The 24,056-nt window shown below is 35.5% G+C and overlaps 1 protein-coding gene across 1 annotated transcript; it reads right to left on the bottom strand.

Annotated features, from left to right (window-relative positions):
* Window positions 1-1,677: 1,677 nt before the first annotated feature.
* LOC129262850 (aqualysin-1-like) lies at window positions 1,678-21,207 on the bottom strand. Its single transcript, XM_054900838.2, has 9 exons — window positions 21,117-21,207; window positions 20,329-20,464; window positions 13,949-14,092; window positions 11,772-11,904; window positions 10,180-10,298; window positions 5,482-5,626; window positions 4,189-4,373; window positions 3,079-3,250; window positions 1,678-2,506 (listed from the first exon to the last, which is right to left on the bottom strand). The coding sequence occupies exons 2-9, from the start codon at window positions 20,446-20,448 to the stop codon at window positions 2,370-2,372; spliced, it is 1,155 nt and encodes a 384-aa protein (XP_054756813.2). The 5' UTR covers window positions 20,449-20,464; window positions 21,117-21,207; the 3' UTR covers window positions 1,678-2,369.
* Window positions 21,208-24,056: the final 2,849 nt, after the last annotated feature.

The following is a 24,056-nucleotide window of genomic DNA, read 5'->3' as shown; positions in this document are numbered from 1 at the left end:
GCTCTTAGTAAAAAGTATGGGGACAGTCTTCTTTTGGGAAAGCTGGAGGCCCCATGAGGAGAACCAATCAAATAGAACATTCAGATAATTTTGTATTTTCTTGGTAATGAAAGGGATATTGCTGCCAGAGATCCATATTGCACAGTCATCGGCATACAGTGAAATTTTAATCGAGGGATCTGTAGGGATATCATGTAACATAATGTTAAAAAGTGTGGGACTGAGGATACTACCTTGGGGGAGACCTCTATCCATCTTGAATTCTTTTGATAATTGCTTATCAACACGTACTTCATAAGTGCGGCCTTTCAAAAAGTTGTGGAGAAAACTAAGCAGGTTACCTTGTATACCTATTTCATTCAATTTACGAATTAGGCCTTCTATCCATATCGTATCATATGCTTTGTTTATGTCCAAAAAGATAGCTAATGTATGTTCCTTGTTATTTATACTCTTTTGAATGTCGTTCTCAAGGTTCACTATACTATCTATGACACTCCGGTTTCTTCTGAAACCGTTCATGAAGGATGGTAATATTTCGTGTTTTTCGAGGAACCAATCGAGCCTTGACTTGATCATGGTTTCCATGATTTTTATCAAGCATGATGATAAGGCTATGGGCCGATATGATGAGGTATCACTTGCGTTTCCATTATGTTTTAAAATTGGGATCATTATTGAGTGCTTAAGCTGGGATGGGATTTGTTGAGATTCCAAAATCGAATTGAAGAGCAAAAGTAAATACTCTTTTGCTACGAGAGGAAGGTTTTGGTATACTATGTAAGGTATTTTATCCTTACCCGGAGCAGAATTTCCTTTCTTTTCGATAGCTCTATTAAGTTCTGTAATACTTAATTCCTCATTCAGGACATGCGAGTTTATTTCCTCTGGTCTATTATTTTCCCTCTGTTTATGTTGTTCGAAAATAGATTTCTGCTTGTTTTCAGTGAAATCCGTTGCTTTTTTGGTAAAAATCGTGTGAAAGAATCTCCCAAACAAATCTGCTCTGCCATTTTTTTCAATGAATCTCAACAAATCTCTCGAACATTCAATCAATTAATCAATGAATTAACCAACCGACCTAATCAACCGATCAATCAATCAATTAACCAATCAATCATTCATGCAATTATAATCAATCAATCAACCAATCAAAGTTATCATTCAATTAATCAATCAATCATTCAATTAATCAATCAATCATTCATTCAATTAATCAATCAATCATTCAATCAATCATCCATCAATCAATCAATCAACCAATCAATCATCAAATTATTATCAATCAATCAATGTTATCATTTAATTGATTAATCAATCAATCAATGTTATCATTCAATATCAATTAATCAATCAATTCTTCAATTAATCAATCAATCATTCAGTCAATCATTCACTCAATCAATCATAAATTAATCCAACAACCAATCAATCAATCATGCAAACCATCCATCAACGAATCAATTAATGGTAATTATCAAACTAACCATAAATCAATCCATCATTGAACCAATTAATCAACCAGTAAATCAACCATCAAATGAATTAAGGAATGACTCAACAAATGAATGAATGAATCAATGTTAATCAATCAATCAATCAATCAATCAATCAATCAATCAATCGTCAATTAATCAATCAATCAATATATATATATCTCAATAATCCAGACTACAATTAAAATAAGACCAATGGCTCACTAACTTTTTATTGAGGTCGAGAACCTCTATTAAAGATTATTTTAGAGTAAGCTCCAGCTCCCATTTTACATGTTGTTACTTCCACCATGTATATAGAATGGATAACAAGCGCATGATTATTGAATTAGGAAAGATATTTCGCGTGACAGCGGACCATAACATATTTGAAATCATTAGCCGTTTTGTATACTCAGAGGTACTCTACTCTGAATATCTTATTCTGATGTCCGCTTTAAATTAGACCATGGACGATCTCTATGTTTGAATTATGGAAAGCCAAAGATTTCAACATTTAGTTTACATTGTATGTTTGTTATGTTTATTGTGGTCTCTCCTCATTCCTTAATGGTGCAGTTCTGTAAAAAGTTCTTCATTTTCAAGGGGGGTCACACTTCTGTATCAACGGCATTTTTACATTATTTACTTTATTGTGCCTCTCAAGAGGGGGGGGGGGGGTGCACGGGCCGCCCCCCCCCCCCCCCCTGGATCCGCCAGACATCTGTTTCATTTAACGACCCAGAAAATAATGAATTATTTGGGTGTCAAATGAGCTGATAAATTAAATATCTATTGCAAGAGATTCGTTTCACAAGTGGCTTTCCATAGTTAAACCAAATTTTCAGACCGGAGATAAGATTAAACCTGATTTCAGAGCGGTAACAGTAATTCCTATCCAACGTAAAGCAGACGATTGGGGGAGCCCTTGGGGTCGCCTAGCTTATCATCGCTGCAGCCATTTACGATTGCAGCGGTCACGTGTGCGGAGGTGAATGTTGGGTTCTTGCCGAGGACAAGAGCAGCGGCTCCTGTAGGAGAAATACAGATAAAGAAGAGAGTAAATACAATGGTGTACAGAAGGGAAATGGGGGTGGGTAGCCCCCCCAAAAAAAAATAAGAAAGGAAAAAGTAAAAAAAACAAAGAAATTATTTCCTGAATACTATCTCAAAATAAATCACACAATTTGATTTCGTAATAGAACAATTTTTGCTCGCTAGCTCGCATCCTTTCATTAATTAGAAAAGAAAAAAGGAATAAAAAAACGGTGAAATTATTTTCTGAATACTATCTCAAAATCTATGACAAAATTGGGCTTCGTAATAAAACAATTGTCGCTCGCTCGCTTTTCTTTCATAATTAGGTCCGATATGCCATATCTGGCAACCGCAGAATTTTTAGTTTGTTGTTCCACTGAATTGTCAGGTGCCCGTCAAATGACAGAGAACAACTCTTTGTTTATTTATTTATTTTGATTTATTTACTCAGGGTAATCTCTTCAGTATAAAACTGCTTTACAAGAGAAGAGAGCCCCGTAAGAATATATTACTTTTACATTATGTTACATTATTACTCTTATTGCTCCCTATAAGTATGCTATACCTGATACATGAGGGCACGCCATTGAGGTCCCGCTGGCTACATAGGTTTCTGTCCTGGAGCTATGCCAGATACTGGTAATTTCAACACCCGGAGCGAAAAGGTCAACGCACTCTCCGTAGTTTGAGAAGTAGGCTCTCGTGTCACTGCTATCGGAGGCACCTACCGTGATGGCCTACGTATGTCATCAAATGAAATGAATTAGATTTGCAAGAATATTTTTCAATAAACAGTGTTTGTTTAAAGGTATACGTTCCTCGGATTCAAGAGGGCGCTGTATGACCTAATTATGTACGCATTGCGGACGGTCCCTATACTTCCCATAGACACAACCGTTATACCATGGAGGTATTCTTTCTACCTCCATGGTTATACGATGCTTATACGCATGTGCCATGTTCTGAATGCCCGAATTTTGACGTTTCTCATATCGCGTATGCTTCGGCAGCTGTTCGATGATCTTGGCAGGTAGGCTCCGCCTCCTTCGGCTTTGTGAAGTGACGTCAGGAGATGTTTGGTCCAGCGCCAATGTAGATAGCCAAAGCAACACAGCGCATGTGTATTGTGCATGTGCTGCATGCGCGGCAGCTGTTTGCAAATTACTTCGATGATATTTGTAATGCCGATTGCGGCGAGTACAGCACAGTTCCACAGCAAACTCTTGAATCCCTGAGACGTAAATAGGCCTATATCATTTGGAAAGTTCAGGAAATTCTGTTTTTAGGCACTACATATTTATGTTTCTTCGTAAACATCTTGATTACAGCCACTGGCAGGCTTCAGCCACCCCCCACTTTTTTTTTCCAAAACCATGTACAAAAACGTAAAAAATTACCATAATATGCTTGTGATATTTTGCATGGTCAGCCCCCCCCCCCTCACTTTCAAAACTGTTCTGCGGCCCCTGAACTCACAATAGCGCATCGTTTTTACCACTCACGCCTCACAAGCCAAGCTGATCGATGCGTTGGAAATTACCTTATATTCTGTTTCCATGAATATTCATGAGGCGTAATCTGACTGAATAAACCCTATTAGGTACTATCTACATTAGTAATGTTAGCCCTTATTATAAATGGGGGGATACGCTTACGGGAAGCAACGCGTACTCACATCCGGGACATTGGCGGGAGAGAAGGTGCATGCGTCTGCATCGCTATTTCCAGCGGCCACACTAACAATCACGCCCGAATCGATCATGCCTTGAGTAGCCCGGTCAACAAACGGGTTCTTAGCTCCACCCAAAGACATTGAAGCCACTGCTGGGTGGATGGCGTTCTTTGTGACGTAATCATAAGCTGGAACGACAAGCAACGACAATTTGGAAGAAAACATTCCGTTTCAGGTGCGATGTCGAAAAAAGTCAATTATGCATACAAGATTCAAAACTTGATGATTACAGCTGAAAAGCTGAATTTACAGAATTGTACAAAATATTAAAGATACACATGAAATTCACAAATATGGAATACTACAAAACAATAAGAAAATCACAACAATTACAATATCAATTTAATTTTATTACGGTACACTCGAAATTTCAAGTATTTAAAATAAATCCAGATCGGCTGTGAGTAGTGACAAGCCGAATGTTGGATTTATTTTTAATCTTTAGGATCAACTTTTAAATCTCAACAGATTGAAATGCAAATATTTCTAGCTTTATATTTGAATCTACAAGGATTAAATCTAAATCTATACTGGTCACTATTCACAGCTAATCGGGATTTATTTTAAATCCTTGGAATTTAGAGTGTATGATTAAAATAATAGTGCAGATGTGAGCTATTGGAAGAAGCTTTGTACACTTAGATTTGATAGACTGAGAAGGATTAGCGGTACTTTAATATAAAATTGTAATGATGTCATTTGTATTTTAATAGCTGAAACACTAATGACTTATAAACGTTTGTAATATTTGAACCTTAGGTTAGATGACACTTGGGACTAGCATTACTGACCATTTCAAAGCATTCGGTGGACTTTAAGGCTTAATTTTGTGACGTCACAAGCAAGCAGCTTCCGACATGTTATTTGACATAAATTCCATAAATTACGTAAAATTCCATGAAATTACGTAAAATTAAAATTTAATTTTGAAATTGAAAACGATCACTCCTGCGCATTCTAAATTCATTAGCAGATATACTTTTACCCATTTTTTATTCTTAAAGATTAATTTGCTCACTCATCAAGAACCATTAATAAATAGGAATTTATGGAATATGCCTATATATTACAGCTTCTCGCATGTTGCGTCACAAAATGAAAACTATAAATACTCTTGACTCTGTTATTCTTCGACAGGTTTGACAAAATTATCTACACCAACGAACGTAGAGGGCATCAACACTTTGCAGTACTGTGAAGTGCTGAAGCCCTCTACGTTCATTGATCTACGCGTACCTGATGTGATGTCAGTGAGTATACCGAATCCAACGCAACTCAAGGCACGAACTCCGACGATAGTTGCACCTTTAGCGACTCCGTACTTGGTCCCGGCAACCGTCCCGGAACAATGCGAGCCGTGCCCGTTGCAGTCAATACCATACTGTATTAAATGGAGCACAAATACAATATCAAACTTTGGGCCCGGTCGCGCGTTTCCGTTTTACACCCTGGCGAAGGCATTTTCCGCAAAAATAGCCAAAAAGCGACTAGTGAAGAGTCTACACACGTCGCTGGTTGCAGCGTGCGACACAGGCGAGTCCCACACCACCGCATGCAATCTGCACAGTTACTGATCAGAGCATAGAGTTCCTCGGCACTTCATGTACAGAGAGCAGTCATATGAGTGAAATCCGAACATGCTTTTGCAGTTAAGTTTTTTTTTTAATGAAAAGTTATGAAAAAGTTTTTTTATTTCTAAATATAAATTATTAACTAAATGAATAGAATGACAGACAAAATAAAAATAAACAGATACATATAATAGAAAGAAAATTGAAGTTTGATGGATTGATACACTTAGATGCCGAAAGATAGATATAGAAGACTGATAAATAGATAGAGACATAGATAGATAGATAGAAGTAGAGAGAGAGAGAGAAAGACAGAGAGATGGATAGATAGATAGATATATAAATAGATAGATAGATAGATAGATAGATGGGGGGAGAGAACTTGAGAGATGGAGAGATGTTATAGATAGATAGATAGATATATGGACGGATTAAGAGAAAGAGAGAGAGAGAAAAAAAGACAGACAGATGGATAGATAGAGAGAGAAAGAGAGAGAGAGAGAGAGAGAGAGAGATAGAGAATCTGAGAGATAGATAGATGTTAGATACATAGATAAAGAATGAGAGAGACAGAGAAGATAGACAAATTAACAGATAAATAGAAACTGTAGTTACATAGATAGCTAGATAAATAGATAGATAGAAGATAGAGAGAGAGAAATAGAGAAAGACAGACAGATGGATAGATAGATAGAGGGGGGAGGGAGAGATAGAGAATTTGAGAGATAGGTACATGTTAGATAGATAGATAGATATATAGATAAAGAATGAGAGAGACAGAGAAGATAGATAAATTAACAGATAGATAGATACTGTAGTTACATAGATAGATAAATAGATAAAAGATAGATAGATAGATATATAGATGGGGGAGAGAACTTGAGAGATGGAGAGATGTTATAGATAGATATATATATATATATATATATATATATATGGACGGAAAAAGAGAGACAGAGACAGAGAGATAAAAAAAAGACAGACAGATGGAGAGATAGATAGAGGGAGAGAGAGATAGAGAATTTGAAAGATAGATAGATGTTAGATAGATATATAGATAGATAGATAAATAGATAGATAGATAGATAGATAGATAAAGAATGAGAGAGACAGAGAAGATAGACAAATTAACAGATAGATAGATAGATACTGTAGTTACATAGATATATAGATAAATAGATAGATAGAAGATAGATAGATAGAGAGAAAGAGAGAAAGACAGACAGATGGATAGATAGAGAGAGAGAGACAGAGAAGATTAATAGATAGATACTGTAGTTACATAGATAGATAGATAGATAGATAGATAGATAGATAGATAGATAGATAGATAGATAGATATATATATAATTTGAGAGATAGATACATAGACGGATAGAGAGAAAAAGACAGACAGGTGGATAGATAGATAGAGAGAGAGAATTTGAGAGACAGACAGACAGATGGATAGAGAGAATTCGAGAGATAGATAGACGGATAGAGAGAAACAGAGAGAGAGAAAAAGACAGACAGATGGATAGATAGAGAGAATTTGAGAGATATATATATATATATATATATATTGGATTTTATTGCAATAAAAACTATCAAAATACAATCACAAGCAGTCAAAGACTGAAATAAGTGAATGTTTACATACAAATAGAATCATAACAAAATATAAAGTAAACATTATAAATAAATATCAAATACAATACAAATTCATACAGATAAAAAAGAAATGTATCATAAATAAATACAAAAGGCCAAAAGTAAAGTGTCACCAAAGAAGAAAAAAGCGAAATAAAAGATTAGGAAGAAAGAGGTGAGAGAAGGGAAAGAAATTGATTTTTGATTTATTGATTTATTGATTTCCGTTTCACAACATAAGCATGATAAGTATAACAAAACAAGGTCGAAAATAATGCAAGACGTAGTAAAATATACATAACATAATCTTAGATTTAAGGAACACAATTCAATAAATAAAATTACCTAGTATGACAATTGTATTTTAAAGTAAAACGGAGGGTCTTGCCGAAAAAAGCAAAGCTTGTACAAAAGGCAAGCCCCTAAATAAACTTAGTTACATTACCAAAAAAAAAAAAAAAAAAAAACACTGGGTCGTAATGATATAAAGAATTTTAAGAATAAATACAATTTTGGTGCATTTTACGAAAAAAGAAGTAACTGATGTGAGGAATATTTTGTTTTATAGCATTAGGGAGAGAGGGGGGATGTGAGGGGGAGAAGAGGGGAGGGACAGAGAAGTGCAGGGTACATAACATAGAAAGAAAGCAGGCAGCAGGAGCAGGTACTTTGGCTAGTTGCAATTTTAAGAAGAAATTGGGATAAGACAAAGAGAAGGGAAAGCAAGAGGTGGAATTTGAAAGAGAATAGGAGGCAACCTTCAGAAAAAAAAAATCATTATGCAATACAAGACATTTAACAATGGTAACAAGTAAATAAAGTAGTAATTGAATCGAATCGAGCACAAAAAAGGGAAAAGTAGAGCTGAGGAAATAGACTCCCGAAGGAAGTCGAAGCAGTGTTGATATTGCACATGAGTAGATTAACAGATGGATAGAGAGAAATAAAAGAGAGACAGATGGATAGATAGAGAATTTGAGAGATAGATGTTAGATGGATAGATTGATAGACAGATAGATAGGTAGATAGAGAATGAGAGAGACAGAGTAGATAGACAAATTAACAGATAGATATATCATGTAGTACCATAGATTGATTTATAACATAGATAGTGGATAGACAGATATGATAGATATAAGGATAGATATAATATGAAAAAAAAGTAATTATGTGTTTTATTTTTCAATATTTTAGCTATTATTCGTTTTCATTCATATAAACGATCATGTGCGATAAAGTAAAAAAAAATCATGAAGCCAACGTATATAGTTCAGCGGAACAACCAAAATACAGAGACGTAGACTGAAGCTTTTGGTCTGCGCTCAGCTGCATTTGCACGTATGTTCTGCGGATATCTTCGGTGCGGACTTTTGGATCGCGCGCCCAGCTGATTATGTAAACAAACGTAGACGTAGACTCTTCACTAGTCGCTTTGTGGCTATTTTTCCGGAAAATGCCTTCGCCAGGGTGTAAAACGGAAACGCGCGGCCCGCGCGTACAACAGCTGCGATTAAGCCGATCAAACATAACTATAGAAAGCCAGCAACATCAACACCTCAAATGCATGTTTGCTTGAAATATTTTCTATATATGCTGTAAATTTCATACATTCCTTGATTTCTTGAAAATTCAGTGTGCTTCTCTTTATTTTTTGGCAAAGGACTTGCACAATCATTTTGTAAAACAAATTATGACATCAATGGATTTCCATACACTTGAGGTTGATCGGATCAATCTTAACTCTTTGTAAGACGGGGTCCGGTTTTGCTGCAGCTTTCACACGAAGGGGATTATTATCATTATTATTTACTGAATCAAGACTGTAGCAAAGACAAATTTTGGGGAAAGGAAACTCGGTGTAAACTCAAGCCTGCCAGCGAGAAGTTCTTCGTCCAATTCTTCTGCAGGGCATGGTTACCCGGATCATATTCGATTTGCATGTATACGTTTACCTAATAACCCGACGATTCGTACACTGTCTATACAACATTTTTTGCGGGTAGTCTGACACGGTTGGGAATTGGTTACCCGTATTGTATCCGGTTTTCATGCGCCTAAATGCTATTATCCGATCACCCGGTGGATCGGAGTTGTCGGATTACCTCTAACACGTTCACGATCTTAGCTTTTGTCATCATCCCGAAAGTTTATATCTGCAAGTAATTTGAAGTGGTACGGGGCTGCACGGGCCTAATCACTAGTGGCAGGCCATAGATATTCATTCGAGCCAACCCATTGCTATTTTTTTTTATTTTGATATGGCTGATTGACAAAGTGTATGCATATAATTGTCCATCTAACACTGATTCTATTTTTGGTAATTACTGAACTTCCTTTTCCCAAATTGGGAAGAAGTATCACCAATTTTGGACTATATTTTGACTGGCGGAAGGATTAGGGCTATTTTGCTGTTTGAGGTGATGAATCTGCTCCCCCCGACGATGTCTTCAAACACGCCAATTTATTTTTAAAATGAGCCGGTCGAGGGACCCTTTTCTGGTCAGATATGGATTGCCAGATATATATCCTATCCACTGGTAGTAAACATTCGACCCCCGAATTTCATCCTTATTTTTTATGAAGTTTTTAAAGTGCCAATTTAACACACGAGTCTATGGGGAATGAATTAGGCCTGTGATACCACGGGGCATGGTTGTTCGGATCGTTTCCGGTGTGCAATTACCCGACCACCCGATGGCCGGTTCGGATTGACCCTTATCATATCAAAACTTACACTATCTTTGGTTTCGTCGTCCTCCCGGGCATCAAATCCGACAAATACCCGACCTTCTAGATCCTCATGGATTGTGTTGACTCCTGTATCGATCACATAGACGTGAACACCACTACCATCTGCAGGAGAGAAAAAATATCAAGGGAAAACGGGTGAATTAAAAAAGACAAATGAAGGAAAAACTGGCCCAAAATGGAGATGATTATGCACAAAGGGGGAATAATCAAACATGTTATAATGCTGAAAATTACATCAAAATCGGACGTAGTTTAGGAAAGTTGTTACACCTTAGACTTTCATTGTTTTTTTTTTGCAAAATAGTCATCTGCAAAACAAGGATAATGAAAACAGAGCCGCTGTAAATGATATAAAAATAAGCACTAATATGTTTTTTTTAATTATTATTATTGTTTACTTGTTAAAATGTCAGCTCTCTTTCAATTAAACAGTGAGAGATTTTACACTGTATAATGGACAATGTTAACAGGTGGGTAAACATGTTCATATTAAACATTTTGAAGACACTTTCACACTGTGTACACCTGAACGGTGCAAGCATCCACGGTGTGTTTCGTTGGTGAACTATGCATATCAAATACTGTGGTGTTTGATCGGTGTACATAGAAGAGCACCAGTCATTTTACACCGTTGTTAATTTTTGGGTGGTAAATTGTACATGACTTGTATCATGACATTGCTTGTTCCATAAGGTGTTATTACAACACTTGCGGTTGTTAGTTTTACTCTTCATTGTGTTATGTTCAACTAGTGTGATCCTCTAGCTACCTCAACTGGTGTCAGTTATACACACAGCTCTTACACTGTGTGAAAGGCGATTAAGAATGGTAAATTATTGAAATTTAACTGTGTGGAGGGGATTTCACATTGCGTTCCATACTGTAAAAACACCATGCTACACACTGTGATATAAGACCTTATCATACTAGCGCGTATTCTGAAATCCGGTTTAATCTTAACTGTACTCTACATTTATGGTTTAACCATGGAAAGCCAAAAAGAACATAAATCTTAAACGAACTCGATCAATATTAGCTCATTTGACGCTCATTACTGTGTGAAAATGACAATACGAATATATTTTTTCATCATAAAACCATGGGGGGGGGGGGTACGGTGAAGATAAGAAAGCTACAATGAAAACAAAATTTAAACATTTTCGGCTTCCCATAATTAAATCTTAGCGTAAGGCCATCGCCTAACTTAAACCTGACTTCATAATATAGGGCCAAGAGGGAGTTTTTGCACCGACCGCGACGCAAAATAGATTAAAAAACGCATTAATGTATTGAAAGTGCCCGTCAAATGACAAAGAACGACTGGGAGGTCTTTGTCGAAATTTAGTCAACCTGAAGAGCAGTTTCGTCCTTAATTTCTAAGCTGACGAAAATTGCAAATATGTCGTTTGTCAAGAGTCCAAGACGACAATGCTGTTTTGCTTCACCGATTATAGACAAAGACTTATTGGTTACTCTTTGACATGATAAAGGGCATTTGGCAATATATTTTCTATGTTTTTTAATCCGTTCTGCTTCGCGGCGGTGCGTAAACAACCCTATTGTGACGTCATTTACCTCCATCCGGTGTGTAGATATCATCGAGGGGTAGATCTCTTTGATCAATACGATCAAGACCCCACGATGCTACAGACTGGGTCTTGAAAATAGTTTCTTGGTGAATGTAATCAACCGCATCCAGTCCTCTCACCTGAAAACCCGACACACAAAATACATAGAATGTTATCATGAACCAACGAACGTAGAGGGCAACAACACCGGCAGTAACTCTGCAAAGTGTTCGATCCCCGGCCGCGGCACCTATGCCCGTGAGCAAGGCATTTAATCTACAATGCTCATTTATCCTGTTTTCAAATAAATGGGAATGCTATATGCATTATTTGTAACTAGGTGTGCACTTGTTTTTTTTTAAGTGTTGACACACTCTACGTTCGTTGTTTAACATAATGAAAGTATATTGACCACTGATCTGTACATCTGTATACAGATCACTGATATTGACGCAGTGGAGGTAGGATGCACGGGCCAGGCTTATCTCTATACAAAAGGAATTGCCCAACCCCCCCCCCCCAAAAAAAAAAAAAAAAAAAAAAAAAAGATGTATATCATACATATTCATTACTGTGCAGCTGTTCCTTTAATATAGGAATACAAAGAGTATAACTGAGAGGACGACAAAGAGGCTTCTATTAAAACAAAACAAAGCAAAATGATTTGGGCAAACACTTCATCCACGAACAGTCATGTTCCAGATGTGATCAAGAGAGAGAGAGAAAAAATAAATTAAATAAACCAAGCAATACTTAAGACGCTCATTGTATCCACGTAATGGAGAGAGAAAGAGGAAGAGAGAGGGAAAGTGGGTGGGGCAGGGGAGGAAGGAAGAGATTGAAAGAAATAGAAGATGGAGAGAATTGTAAATGGGAGTGAGGGGGGGTCAAAGAGGAGAGGGGGAAATAACGCGGCGGGTTGGGGAGGGGGAGAGTGAGCGAGAGAGAGAGAGGGGAGGAGAGAGAGAGATGTGACATAAACTTTTATTATTGGATATTTGTCGAAAAGAAAAAAAAGATAACTTCCGCATTAGAACACCTTTTTCATTATAATAATGGAATGACCTATCATATTTTTAAGAGTTCGGAATTAATTTGATTTGGTTTAATTGATTTAAAGATACTAATTTCACAAGTATATGCACTCTAAAACACTAAGTAAAATTTACCCAATATTGGGTAGAAAGCATGTTTGCTGGGCTTTTTTTTAAAACCCAATTTTGGACTATTTCAACGCAACATTGCGTAAAATTGACAAAATATTGGGCATCTTTTTACCCAATGTTGGGTAAACCATTTTCTCTAGATTGAATAATTCAAGGGTTCATTTTCACGATGTCAAATGCAGTCTTTAAATCAAATACTGTTCTAAATTAAGAATATTCAAACTGACTTGCATTATATCATACTGTCGGCGGGTTACGCTAACACTAAACAAATAAACTTATCAAATTAGGCAGACTTGAAATCTATTTTGATAAAGAAATAACAGGTGCAAATTTTCACATTATTATAACAAATTATGAAACGAAATCAATTCTACCATCGTATATCTCAATACCAAAGTGTTATTTTTACATTTGCAGCAGGTTTTCTCATTTTCATTCACTTCAATTGGTTTCTCAATGTATATATACCTTGCTCAAGTAGGCCTATGCTTTGTGTGCTTTTTTATATAAACCCCAATATGAATTCGAATATTAGCTCTTAAATTTTCTTATTCTTTCATTTTTTAAATATCAATTACATAATTACAAACAACAACACAACTTCTCTGCCCATTTTTATTTTTATTTTTTTCATTCTTAAAGTAATTCTTATAACAAACTCTTAAACAAATACAGATGGACTGTAAAGGGACCAATCGAGTTCTGCATTGAGTTTCAATCCTAAAGATTAATTTTTAAATCTTAAAGGATTTAAACTAAAAATCTTTCGAGATCTGACTTACTAAGTGCTAATACCGATTTCAGGGGCAAAAGGGGGGGGGGCAAATTTTTCGGAGGAAAATTTTGAGAAGCCAAAAAAAAAAGGTCTTCAGCCACAAAGAAAGGATATTTCGTAACACAAACAAATTTGACAAGCAAAAAAAAAAGTTTTAAACCACAGACAAACAAAAAAGGACTTCAATCTCGTCTGTGCCCCCCCCCCCCGGATCCGCGCCTGGATTTGAACGTTACTTACGATCTCAACGAGTTCGTCGCTAAGCCTCGCACTGAATCCCTTGATTGCGTAATAGAATCGGCGATAGATCTTTCCTTGGAATAGTTTGAATGAAGGGAGGTCGACCAGCTTATCGACCACTGCGTCGACATCATCGACGTCATCCTAAGATTTCAATACAAATATTTACACAGTAAAGACACTGTTTAAAATATAAAACGATGTTTACTATAACATTATGGACGTAGTTATCTAACAGTTTAAACATCCACGCTTAATCTATTGAGAATTAATTGAAAATTAAACTCTGTTGATTAAAAATTCAAGCACTTATATAGCATTTTTACTGCAAATGATTAAAAATGAATCGAGATCGACTGTGAATATTAATCAGCAGCCGAATATCATATTCAAAATTAAACATTATGGATTTAAATATAAAGCTAAAAGATGTGATTTTAATCTTAATTTGAGTTTAAAAGTTCGTCCTTAAGATTAAACATAAATCTCGTATTCGGTTGGCCATTACTCACACACTCTTAAAATGTTGGGCACACTGTCCACACAACAATTGGTTAAAAAAATTATCCAACTCTGGGTAGTTTTCAACCAAATTTGTGTAGTTTTCACCCATATTGGTTTAAAACTACCCAGAATTTGATAAAGTTTTAACCGATTGTTGTGTGGACAGTATGTTGCCAACCATTTTTAAGATTGCAGCTTAACTGGATTTATACTGATTTTTTTAAACTTTAGAGTGGTATTAGCCCTGCTATCAAAACGAGATTTGAAACTCTTGGTATCATACCACTGAGCTAATGACGATTGCTTTAAAACGCGCAATAATTAAAGGTCAAGTCCACCCCAGACAAAACGTTAATTGAATCAACAGAGAAAAATCAAACTAGCGTAACGCTGAAAATTTCATCTAAGTCGGCTGTAAAATAAGGAAAATTATGACATTTTAAGTTTTCGCCTATTTTCACAAAACAGTTTTATGCACAAATCAGTGGCATGATAATGAGAGAGTTGATGGTGTTCCCTCAGCACACTCACTGTTTATTTTTTATTTTTTGAATAGTGCAAAATTTCAAGTTTTAGAGATTTGACAATAACGACAACTTGACTGAACCATAAAATTGATTTTAAAAATGGCAATATTACATGTCAGGGAGGAAAAAAACTTTGTCTCAAATAACTATAAGAAGAAAATTTAGAATATTACATAGGTTCATGATTGTAATAAGATACAAACGAAATAGTGAGTGAGTGACGTCACCATTTTGTTGCCTACAATGACTTGTAACCCTTACTTTGGCAATTATTGGTGAGTGATTGTTACACAGCGAATTTGGCATATTTCTTTTTAACATCAAGTTTTGCCTGTAAAATGGAACTCCAATTAATGCTCTTGAAGTGTTTAGACTATAGGTATACATAACTACATAACGATTTTCTCACAATTAACAGTACTTATCCCTTCTTCATAGCTTGTTATAAGAAGCAATCATGAAAATTGTTATAGAATTTGGCTTCTAAACAAGAACTTCAATTTTATGTTGTGAGGTATATCTTCAGCTTTTGTATTTTCTGATTATCTGGTAATCATGAATCAAATGTTTTCATATAGTGTGATTCTCACTTTAACGCGACAGCTGCATTTTTGTTGAAGTTTCATTTTTCCAAAATCACTTGTTTTATCCCATTCTTTTCCTCTCCCAAGTTTATTTGCAGAATTATCTCTTCTCCTAGATCTTATGACAATGACACCTTATAATTATGTCTTATGATCGAGGCGGTTTGAAACTTTTTTGGGAAAAAAAAATCTCAACTAGCTATGACTTTGTTTCTTAGATTTCTGTGTTTTCAATTTTCTTTTTGACCGTACTCATACAATAATTTGGCTGCAAATCTGCTGATTTATTTGCAATACAATGCTCAGGACAACATTTTCTGTGCATGAATTGTTAATGTTGAATTTATCTAAATATATTTTTATTACTTTGGATGTTTCATCCAACATGATTGCCGTTTTTGCATGGCTTTACATGTATTTGGTATTATTGTTCAGTCAGTGCGTCTTACATTGTATTTTCTCTCTACATGTATTTTGTGTCTTAATGAAATTGCCATTCTTATTACATCTTGCTTTGAAATCAATTCAATTCTACAGCATTTATATGTTAATCACTTTTTATCGCATTTCGTTGTATTATTACTGCCTTACACAGTCTTTTCTTCTTGATGGTTGCTCAACAGTATTAAAGAGTTCGTCTTTTGATAGCCAATTTCAATCACCTCCACACATTCCTTTCTACATTTATTTAGTCGTATATGGGTAATGAGTATATTGATGTAAATAACCGTGGTGATCTCCCACGGTATTTAAACCTCCAAACACCTGATCTTTTATTTGACTTAGATTCCAACGATGTACGCTTGCACAAATTATCGTCCAGATACTTTTCAGTTGACAACGTCATCAGTAACTCATTGAAATCAAAGGACGAACTCTTTCTCATGCACCATAATGTGAGAAGTCTCAATAAGAATGTGGATCACTTTCATTCTCTTATTCATCAACTCAATTATGGTTACTGTGTTATTGGTTTATCTGAGACCTGGTTGAATGATTTTCAATACTCTCTTGTTTCTATTGATGGGTTTACCTTTTATTCTAATAACAGAGAACATAAAAGAGGGGGAGGGGTTGGGTTTTACGTGTCTAATAATTTAAATGTCAGAGAACTAAAGGAGCTAAATAAAATGTCTGATTTTATTGAATGTATTTTTATTCAAATTGAAATGCCTGACAAGAAGCAAATGGTTGTTGGTGAAATATACAGGCCTCCTAAAGGTAACACTCAAGACTTTTTGGATTGTCTCCAAAACTTACTGTCATCTCCTGTTCTTTACAACAAGAATGTCCTTCTTATGGGAGACTTCAATTTAGATTTATTGCATTGTAACACTGTTTCTTCTTGCCAGGAATTTCTTAATGTCATGTTATCTTGCTCTTTTATACCCTCTATTACCAAACCAACTAGAATTACAGACTCGTCGTCAACTTTGATAGATAATATTTTTGTAAATAGTTTATCTAGTACGTCATCTGGCATTTTGGTGTCTGATTTGTCAGACCATTTTCCTATTTTTGTTGAGGTGTTTTTCGGCAGAAATAACAATAAATCTGCATCAATTAGTGTTCGAGACATATCAGAAGAAAATTTAAATAGATTTAGGGAGAGATTAAATGAGATCGACTGGAATATCATTTATAACATTCAAGACCCGGACATTTGTTTTGACAAATTCTTGGATCTTTTTATGTCTACTTATAATGCTACAATCCCCCTTAAGAAGTTTTCCCGCTCCACATATAAAAAGACACCTAGACTCCCCTGGATCTCTCAATCTCTCCTTAAGTCTATCAACCGTAAAAATAAATTATTTTGCAAATATAAAAAACAACCTAGTAAAGATAAACTTAAAATGAAATATATTCGATATCGTAATATACTGACAACTTCCCTACGTCTTGCCAAAAAAATGTATTTTTCTGATCAATTTAACAAGTACAAGAGCGATAGTTCGAGTACGTGGAAGGTGATAAACAAGGTTCTACGATCGAACAAAAAGTCCGAACCAACAAAAGAAATCTCACACAACGGGAGAATTATCGAAGATCCTACTGAAATAGCCGAGTTGTTCAACGATTACTTTGTTCAAATTGGTACTAACCTCTCAAGGAATATCCCTGAATCTGATAGAGAATTTACATCGTTTTTAAAGAATCCTAATCCGCAATCTATTTTCCTTACCCCTATAGTCGAATACGAAGTTAAAGATATTGTAAATAATTTAAAATGCAATAAGAGTCCTGGCAGTGATGGAATAACAAATTTTCTTCTAAAAAAGGTAATTAATGAAATACTCTCACCTTTGACATATATTTTTAATCTATCATTAGTAAATGGAGTTGTTCCTTGTAATATGAAAGTAGCAAAGGTTATACCCGTTTTTAAAAAAGATGATAAACGAGAAGTTTGCAACTATCGTCCAATTTCACTACTCACTTCCCTTTCAAAGCTACTAGAAAAGATAATATACTCACGCTTAATCAAATTTTTAACCGACTCTCAAATATTAAGTGACTCTCAGTTTGGTTTCAGGAAAAAACATTCAACTATTCATGCCTTACTTTCTTTTATTGACAAGGTGGCTTGTGCCGTCGATAAGTCATTACATACTGTTGGTATATTCCTGGACCTTTCCAAGGCCTTCGACACGATCAATCATGATATATTGTTATATAAATTATCACATTATGGTATTCGTGGGAAGGCCTTGGATTGGTTCAGGAGCTACCTCAGTTCTCGTAAACAATTTGTTTCTTATACAGGTATAAATTCTAGTTTGAAATCAATATCTTGCGGAGTACCCCAAGGATCACTCCTTGGTCCCTTACTTTTTATTCTTTACATTAATGATTTTAATAATTCTTCCAATATTTTGTCATTTATTTTGTTTGCTGATGATTCTAATCTTTTTCTGTCTCACCGTGACCCACATACGCTACTTAATACTTTGAATACAGAACTTCTATCAGTTCAGTCTTGGATTAGAGCTAACAAGTTGTCACTTAATGTTAAGAAAACTAATTTTATGATTTTCAGTAATTCTCTCAAAAGTTTACCTGGTCAAGTAGTCATGGATAATGTAAATTTATTACAGGTTGAATCCACCAAATTTCTTGGGCTTTATATTGATCAAGATTTGTCTTGGAAGTGTCACATTAATTACTTGAGTAAATTGACTTCTAGAAGTATTGGTATTCTAAGCAAGCTAAAATTATTTTTCCCTGATTATATACTATTGAACTTATATATGACTCTCATTTCATCACGATTAAATTATGGTATATTGGCTTGGGGTAATACAAACAAGACTGTATTAGAAATGTTATTTAAATTACAAAAGCGGGCAATTAGGGTAATTAACCAATCTGACTTTTATGCACACACAAATCCATTATTTAAAAAAAATAAAATCCTGAAAATTCATGATCTTTACGAATTTCATTTGGGTACATTCATGTTTCAACTCTCAAAAGATGATCTACCGGAAATTTTCTCTTCCTTGTTTCAAAGAAACAACCTCATCCATTCTTATCCTACCCGCCAAAGTGACTCATTTCACCTTCCACGTACTCGTACGTTATTTGCTCAAAGAACAATTGTTTTCGAAGGACCAAGGCTTTGGAATAATCTTCCAAACGAAATAACTAGCTGTTTATCCCTAAGTATGTTTAAATGTAAACTGAAATCATTTCTTTTGTCCAGTTATGGACACCGTTAAGACGCACTGGCTGAATATATATAATGTATTTGATTTTTCCCTTTTTAAAGGTATACTGTGGTATAGTTTTTTATTTTTTTAATTTTCATTCTTCGCTCATCCCCCTCCTATATTTCACATTGTCCACTTTTCCTCAAATTCTTTACCCCGTGATTTTGCGCTAATCTTTGGCTTTTCCTTTGTAGTCTGATTTTTCTTTAGTGTCCGATCTCCTTACGAACTTCATAATTACTTTAAGGAACCTGCAGACATTACAAGCTCTGCTTTTTATGCAGGTTCCTTCATATTTCACTTTATTTGCTGCCATTATCTTTGTATTTTCTATGTAATCAAATGTATTTCTTGTATTATGTTATTTTGTTATCTTGTGAAGTATGAGAATAAATTCAATTCAATTCAATTCAATCAGTCACATGATTTGAATACCCAATCAGGATGTGCCTTTCTTTAAGCAAAACTTGAAATTTTCATAACTTTCTTATTCTACACCTGATTTTGATGAAATATTCAGTGTTATGCTCGTTAAATTTTCTCTTTTCATTCAAACAAAAATTTGTCGGGATGGACGTGTCCTTTTATAACGAAAGTAATAATATAATCTTTTTAAAATGTCTGATAAATTTATTCTATTATAATTCGGTTATAGGCCTTATCTATTTGTAAAATATCCGCTGATTGGTGTGTCCTCACTTTATGTGATTCGACGAATCATTAATGAACCGAATTTTCTTTTGAAAAAGTGGGTATAACGACTCTAGACTAAACTGAGAAGAGATGAAATAGGTTCAGCCCATAGACTATCTGATTAAAACAAACATCCTTCAAACCGCTTGCCCATCTGGTTCACTTTCAAATAGTAATATGAACCGAGGCGATATATTGCTTTCCTCAAATATATATTATTACTCAAATATGTGTGCTATTTGCTATATAATTTGAATTTGTAACGCCATGCTGATGTAAATATTTCCTAGAAATCTAATTTCAAATCTAATATATACTTAACATAGATCGCCTGATTTGCCAACGAAAATTTCAAATACCTTTATCTTTATAACGAAGCGTCCCCTGATGCCGTCGTTCGCTTCATCCACTCGGTAAACCGGAGCCAGTGCAACGGTAGTGGCAATCACAGATAACATGCAAGCAGCGAAAAGTTTCATGATGCTCGAGCGTACGCTGTTTGGGAAAATTTGTGAAAAAAGAAAATTACGGTATTTTACAGTTTAGCTTACTTTTCACAAAACGGTTGACGCATGCATTACTTAGCGATATGCAAATGAGAGATTTTCACTTTTATGATTTTTTTTAATTGTCATGTGAAACAAAGTTTTCTTTCACGTGTTTTTCCACAAAGTTATTTTCCACGTGTGGAATTATCTTTGTTTTAAGAGCTTGGCTTACCACGCTTAGGACATATAATTAAATAAATGTCATAAAAATCAGAATGCATAGGCCTTTATTATTTTTGGAAACTATCTCAATGGCAAGCATTTGTACCGAAGATAAAATGATTCCGACTTAACTCAATTCAACATAGTTTATACATGTAAAAAAAAGTAATCAAGGCACGTTGTAATGAAATGAATACAATTTCAAGCAAGCCTGAATCATTGAAATTAATCAAACTTTGTTCTGAATTATTTAGTAAGCATTCTGGCATATGATGAACACTTAAGGATTTTTTCCAACTATTTCCTATCTGTATGAGATTTCTATACCAGAAATCGAACTTATCTATATAATATCAATTATACTGTATCATGTTTAATATGAACATTCTCGACAAAAAATGTAGCAAAGACCGAGTACTTATGTAATATCTACTTACCTTCCTCCTCAAAGAATATCTATTGTAAGAATGATAGCGTTGTCCTCTAACACTTCCTTTTACAGCACAATTCAGGACCTATGCCTTCTGTTATACTATATCTCTGATAAGAGATAATAGTCGAAAGACTGTTTGCATATTAAGTTTTATCTTATCTTTTCAAACTGGCATGATTAGAAGAACACAATTTTTCGTCTTTTTTAAATACATTAAAAATTAATTTTGAAAATGATTTTGATAGTTATTTAGTTGGTACCCCCCCCCCCCCCCATCAACAGGGCCCCGGGAAGCGGATGGCACTGGGAAATGTTAAATTTGTTTAGTTATTATTATTATTTTGCTTGTCTTTTTTCCCAACCCAGCACCGGCTTCTCAAAAATCTTTCCCAAGCCTCTGCTCCCATAACCTATTGAGGAGGATATATATATATATATATACTTATCATACCAGCCATCTGTCGCGTGCAGTACATTTATATCAATATTGGAGCTTGAAAAGAGTAACGCGAATGCTATCAGACGTGGCGATCGAGCTGTAAAGTTTGATTATATATATTTTTTTCATTTTCATTACCTTTTCCAAGGCCATGATTCAGACATCAAACGGTACCAGGGCTCCGTAAGTTACCGTAACACAAAGGTTTGCGATGGATTGAAAATATGAAAGAATCGCACTGATTGGTCCCTGGTCAGTATTTTAAACCTAATGCGGGTGTAACATTGATATTGATTGGTCAGTTCATTTAGCGATTGATCGCTAATCTTTGTGTTACGGAGCCCTGACGTCGGTTTTAGGTTTATGTCATTCCAACGAATATTGGTGTTACCAAAAACACCTTTTTTAACTTTAGCACAGGGTTAAAGAGAAATTCCAGTAGTTGCAGTAAACACTGATTTCATGAGAAAGTCTGTAAAACAAGGCTTAATTGGCAGTATATCATCGAGGATCTAGATCTGGTACAGTTACATAAACTGAACTTTGTGAAATCCTGAAATCTACGCTGAAAAATGTTCACACTGAAGATCACCAACACAGATAGGCACACGTGGGACAGTGTATTATTATTGCTGGAATAAAGACCCGACGGAAGTGACCGAATCCGCGCTTATTTTGCTTATTTCTCAGCAATTACACAATTTCTTCCAGAATCCTTTGGCACATATTTTTTATTCATACAAACAAACACTTGGGTGGTCATTATATTAGATTCTGTAAAAAGTCATTTTGAGATCGTTACCAAAACTGGAATTTATCTTTAACGTTCATGTTGCATACACATCGTAATGCGAGGGTGAGGGTGTGGGTGTGTGTGTGTGTGTGTATGAGTGGGGGTGGGGTGTATGTGTGAGAGGGGGTGTGTGTGCATCTCGAACAGGAAACGAACTGGTATTGTTGACCTCGAACACAGCAAAAGGTGGTGTTGAGTGGTGTACATAGGGGGCAGCACCAATCATTTCAGGCCTGGTGTTGGTGTTGGTGTTGGCTCAACACCCTTAGGTAATTAACAACACCTTCGGTCGTTACTTTTAACACTGTTTGGTTTTATATTGGACATCCATGGTGTAATTTTAACACCTAAGAGTGTGGTGCTCGAGGCACACCGGGGGAGCGTTTCATGAAAGGACTTGTCAGACGTTTTTTCTGACAAGTCCCATTTTATCCGACAGTTGCAGTATAGTAACAGTGCTTCTTAGCCAATCAAAGTCAAGGAAAGTTGTCAGATCTGACAACTCGTCGGACAAAAATTTTTGATGAAACACCCCCAGATGGTGACAGTTTCAACACCCCAGTTTGCGGTGGGGTTTGTTTTCTTTACAACGAAATAGTATCTACGAAATATTATTTTTCTTTCTACCTAATTATATCAACCGACGAGGATTATTAATTTAGCATCTATTTTTCTGAGATATTTTGAGTTGAGAGCTTGCACATCAAAATTGGCCTACTTTTTATCTCTTTAGCAAGTCTAACCTTCGGCGCATTCTTATCTTTTACAGTTTCGTAATCCAGGTTTAAGTGTCTTGGCATGCATTTTAATCGGCCTTATGGGATTGAATAATAATTAATTTGTTTGACTTTAACAGATGTTACTGAGTGGCTAATTAATCAACTTAAGTCCTACCCTGCCTACGATTAAAAATACAGATTTGGAGTTTAGCACAAGAGTTGTCCCTATATATATATATAGAATTAATGCTGCAGCAAAAACTGGTACGGATCGACTAAGGTATTTGCTAAAAAGCATTTGAAATTAAAAATGTTAAATGTATGAATTTACACAAAGTCATTATCATGTTCACTCATGAGTACAGAGACGCTGATATGCAACTCGTTTAAACAAGGAGTTTTTCTTGTCTAAAAATCTTACACATAATTAGACGCTTTCCCCTTCCCCTTTCTCACTCAATTACCCCCCCCCCCCCCCCATACACACACGTCTCCCTCTTCCTTCTTCTTAGTCTCTTTCTTCTTCTTCTTCCTCTTCTTCTACCTTCTTCTTCTTATTATTATTCTTCTTCTTCCCCTTCTTTTTCTTCTTCCTTTCCTTCTTCTTCTTCTTCTTAATCTTCTTCTTTTTCTTCTTCTTCTTCTTAATCTTCTTCTTCTTCTTCTCCTCCTTCTACTTCTTCTTTTTCTTCTTCTTCAATCTTATTATATTATTCTTCTTACTCTGTTTCTTCTTCCTCTTCCTCCTCCTCCCCCTCCTCCTCCTCCTCCTCTCACTCTCCTTCTTCCTCCTCCTCCTTCTTTTTAGGGGGATTGGGTGATTTCAAGTACGGTGTTGAAATCTGGTGTTGGTGTTGTGACAACACCAACACCAGCCACAACACCGTACTTGAAATCACGCTGGTGTTGGGATTGACCTCGGAAAATATGACATATTTCCGGCAGTTCGTGTTGAGCGCTGGTGTAGAATGTCGTCTGCTGAACCGAGCATTA

This window comes from Lytechinus pictus, chromosome 6 (assembly GCF_037042905.1).
Source record: "Lytechinus pictus isolate F3 Inbred chromosome 6, Lp3.0, whole genome shotgun sequence".
Classification (NCBI taxonomy): domain Eukaryota; kingdom Metazoa; phylum Echinodermata; class Echinoidea; order Temnopleuroida; family Toxopneustidae; genus Lytechinus; species Lytechinus pictus.
This window is presented reverse-complemented; position numbering and strand designations above follow the sequence as displayed.

What these genes read in the sequence shown, in the direction of transcription:
- LOC129262850 (XM_054900838.2), bottom strand. Translation starts at nt 20,448, where the DNA reads ATGAAACTTTTCGCTGCTTGCATGTTATCTGTGATTGCCACTACCGTT. An exon ending in TATCTACACACCGGATGGAG is followed by an intron (nt 10,299 to 11,771) that starts GTAAATGACGTC and finishes TCTCTCCTGCAG; the next exon opens with ATGGTAGTGGTGTTCACGTC. An exon ending in GGCGTGCCCTCATGTATCAG is followed by an intron (nt 2,507 to 3,078) that starts GTATAGCATACT and finishes TTTCTCCTACAG; the next exon opens with GAGCCGCTGCTCTTGTCCTC.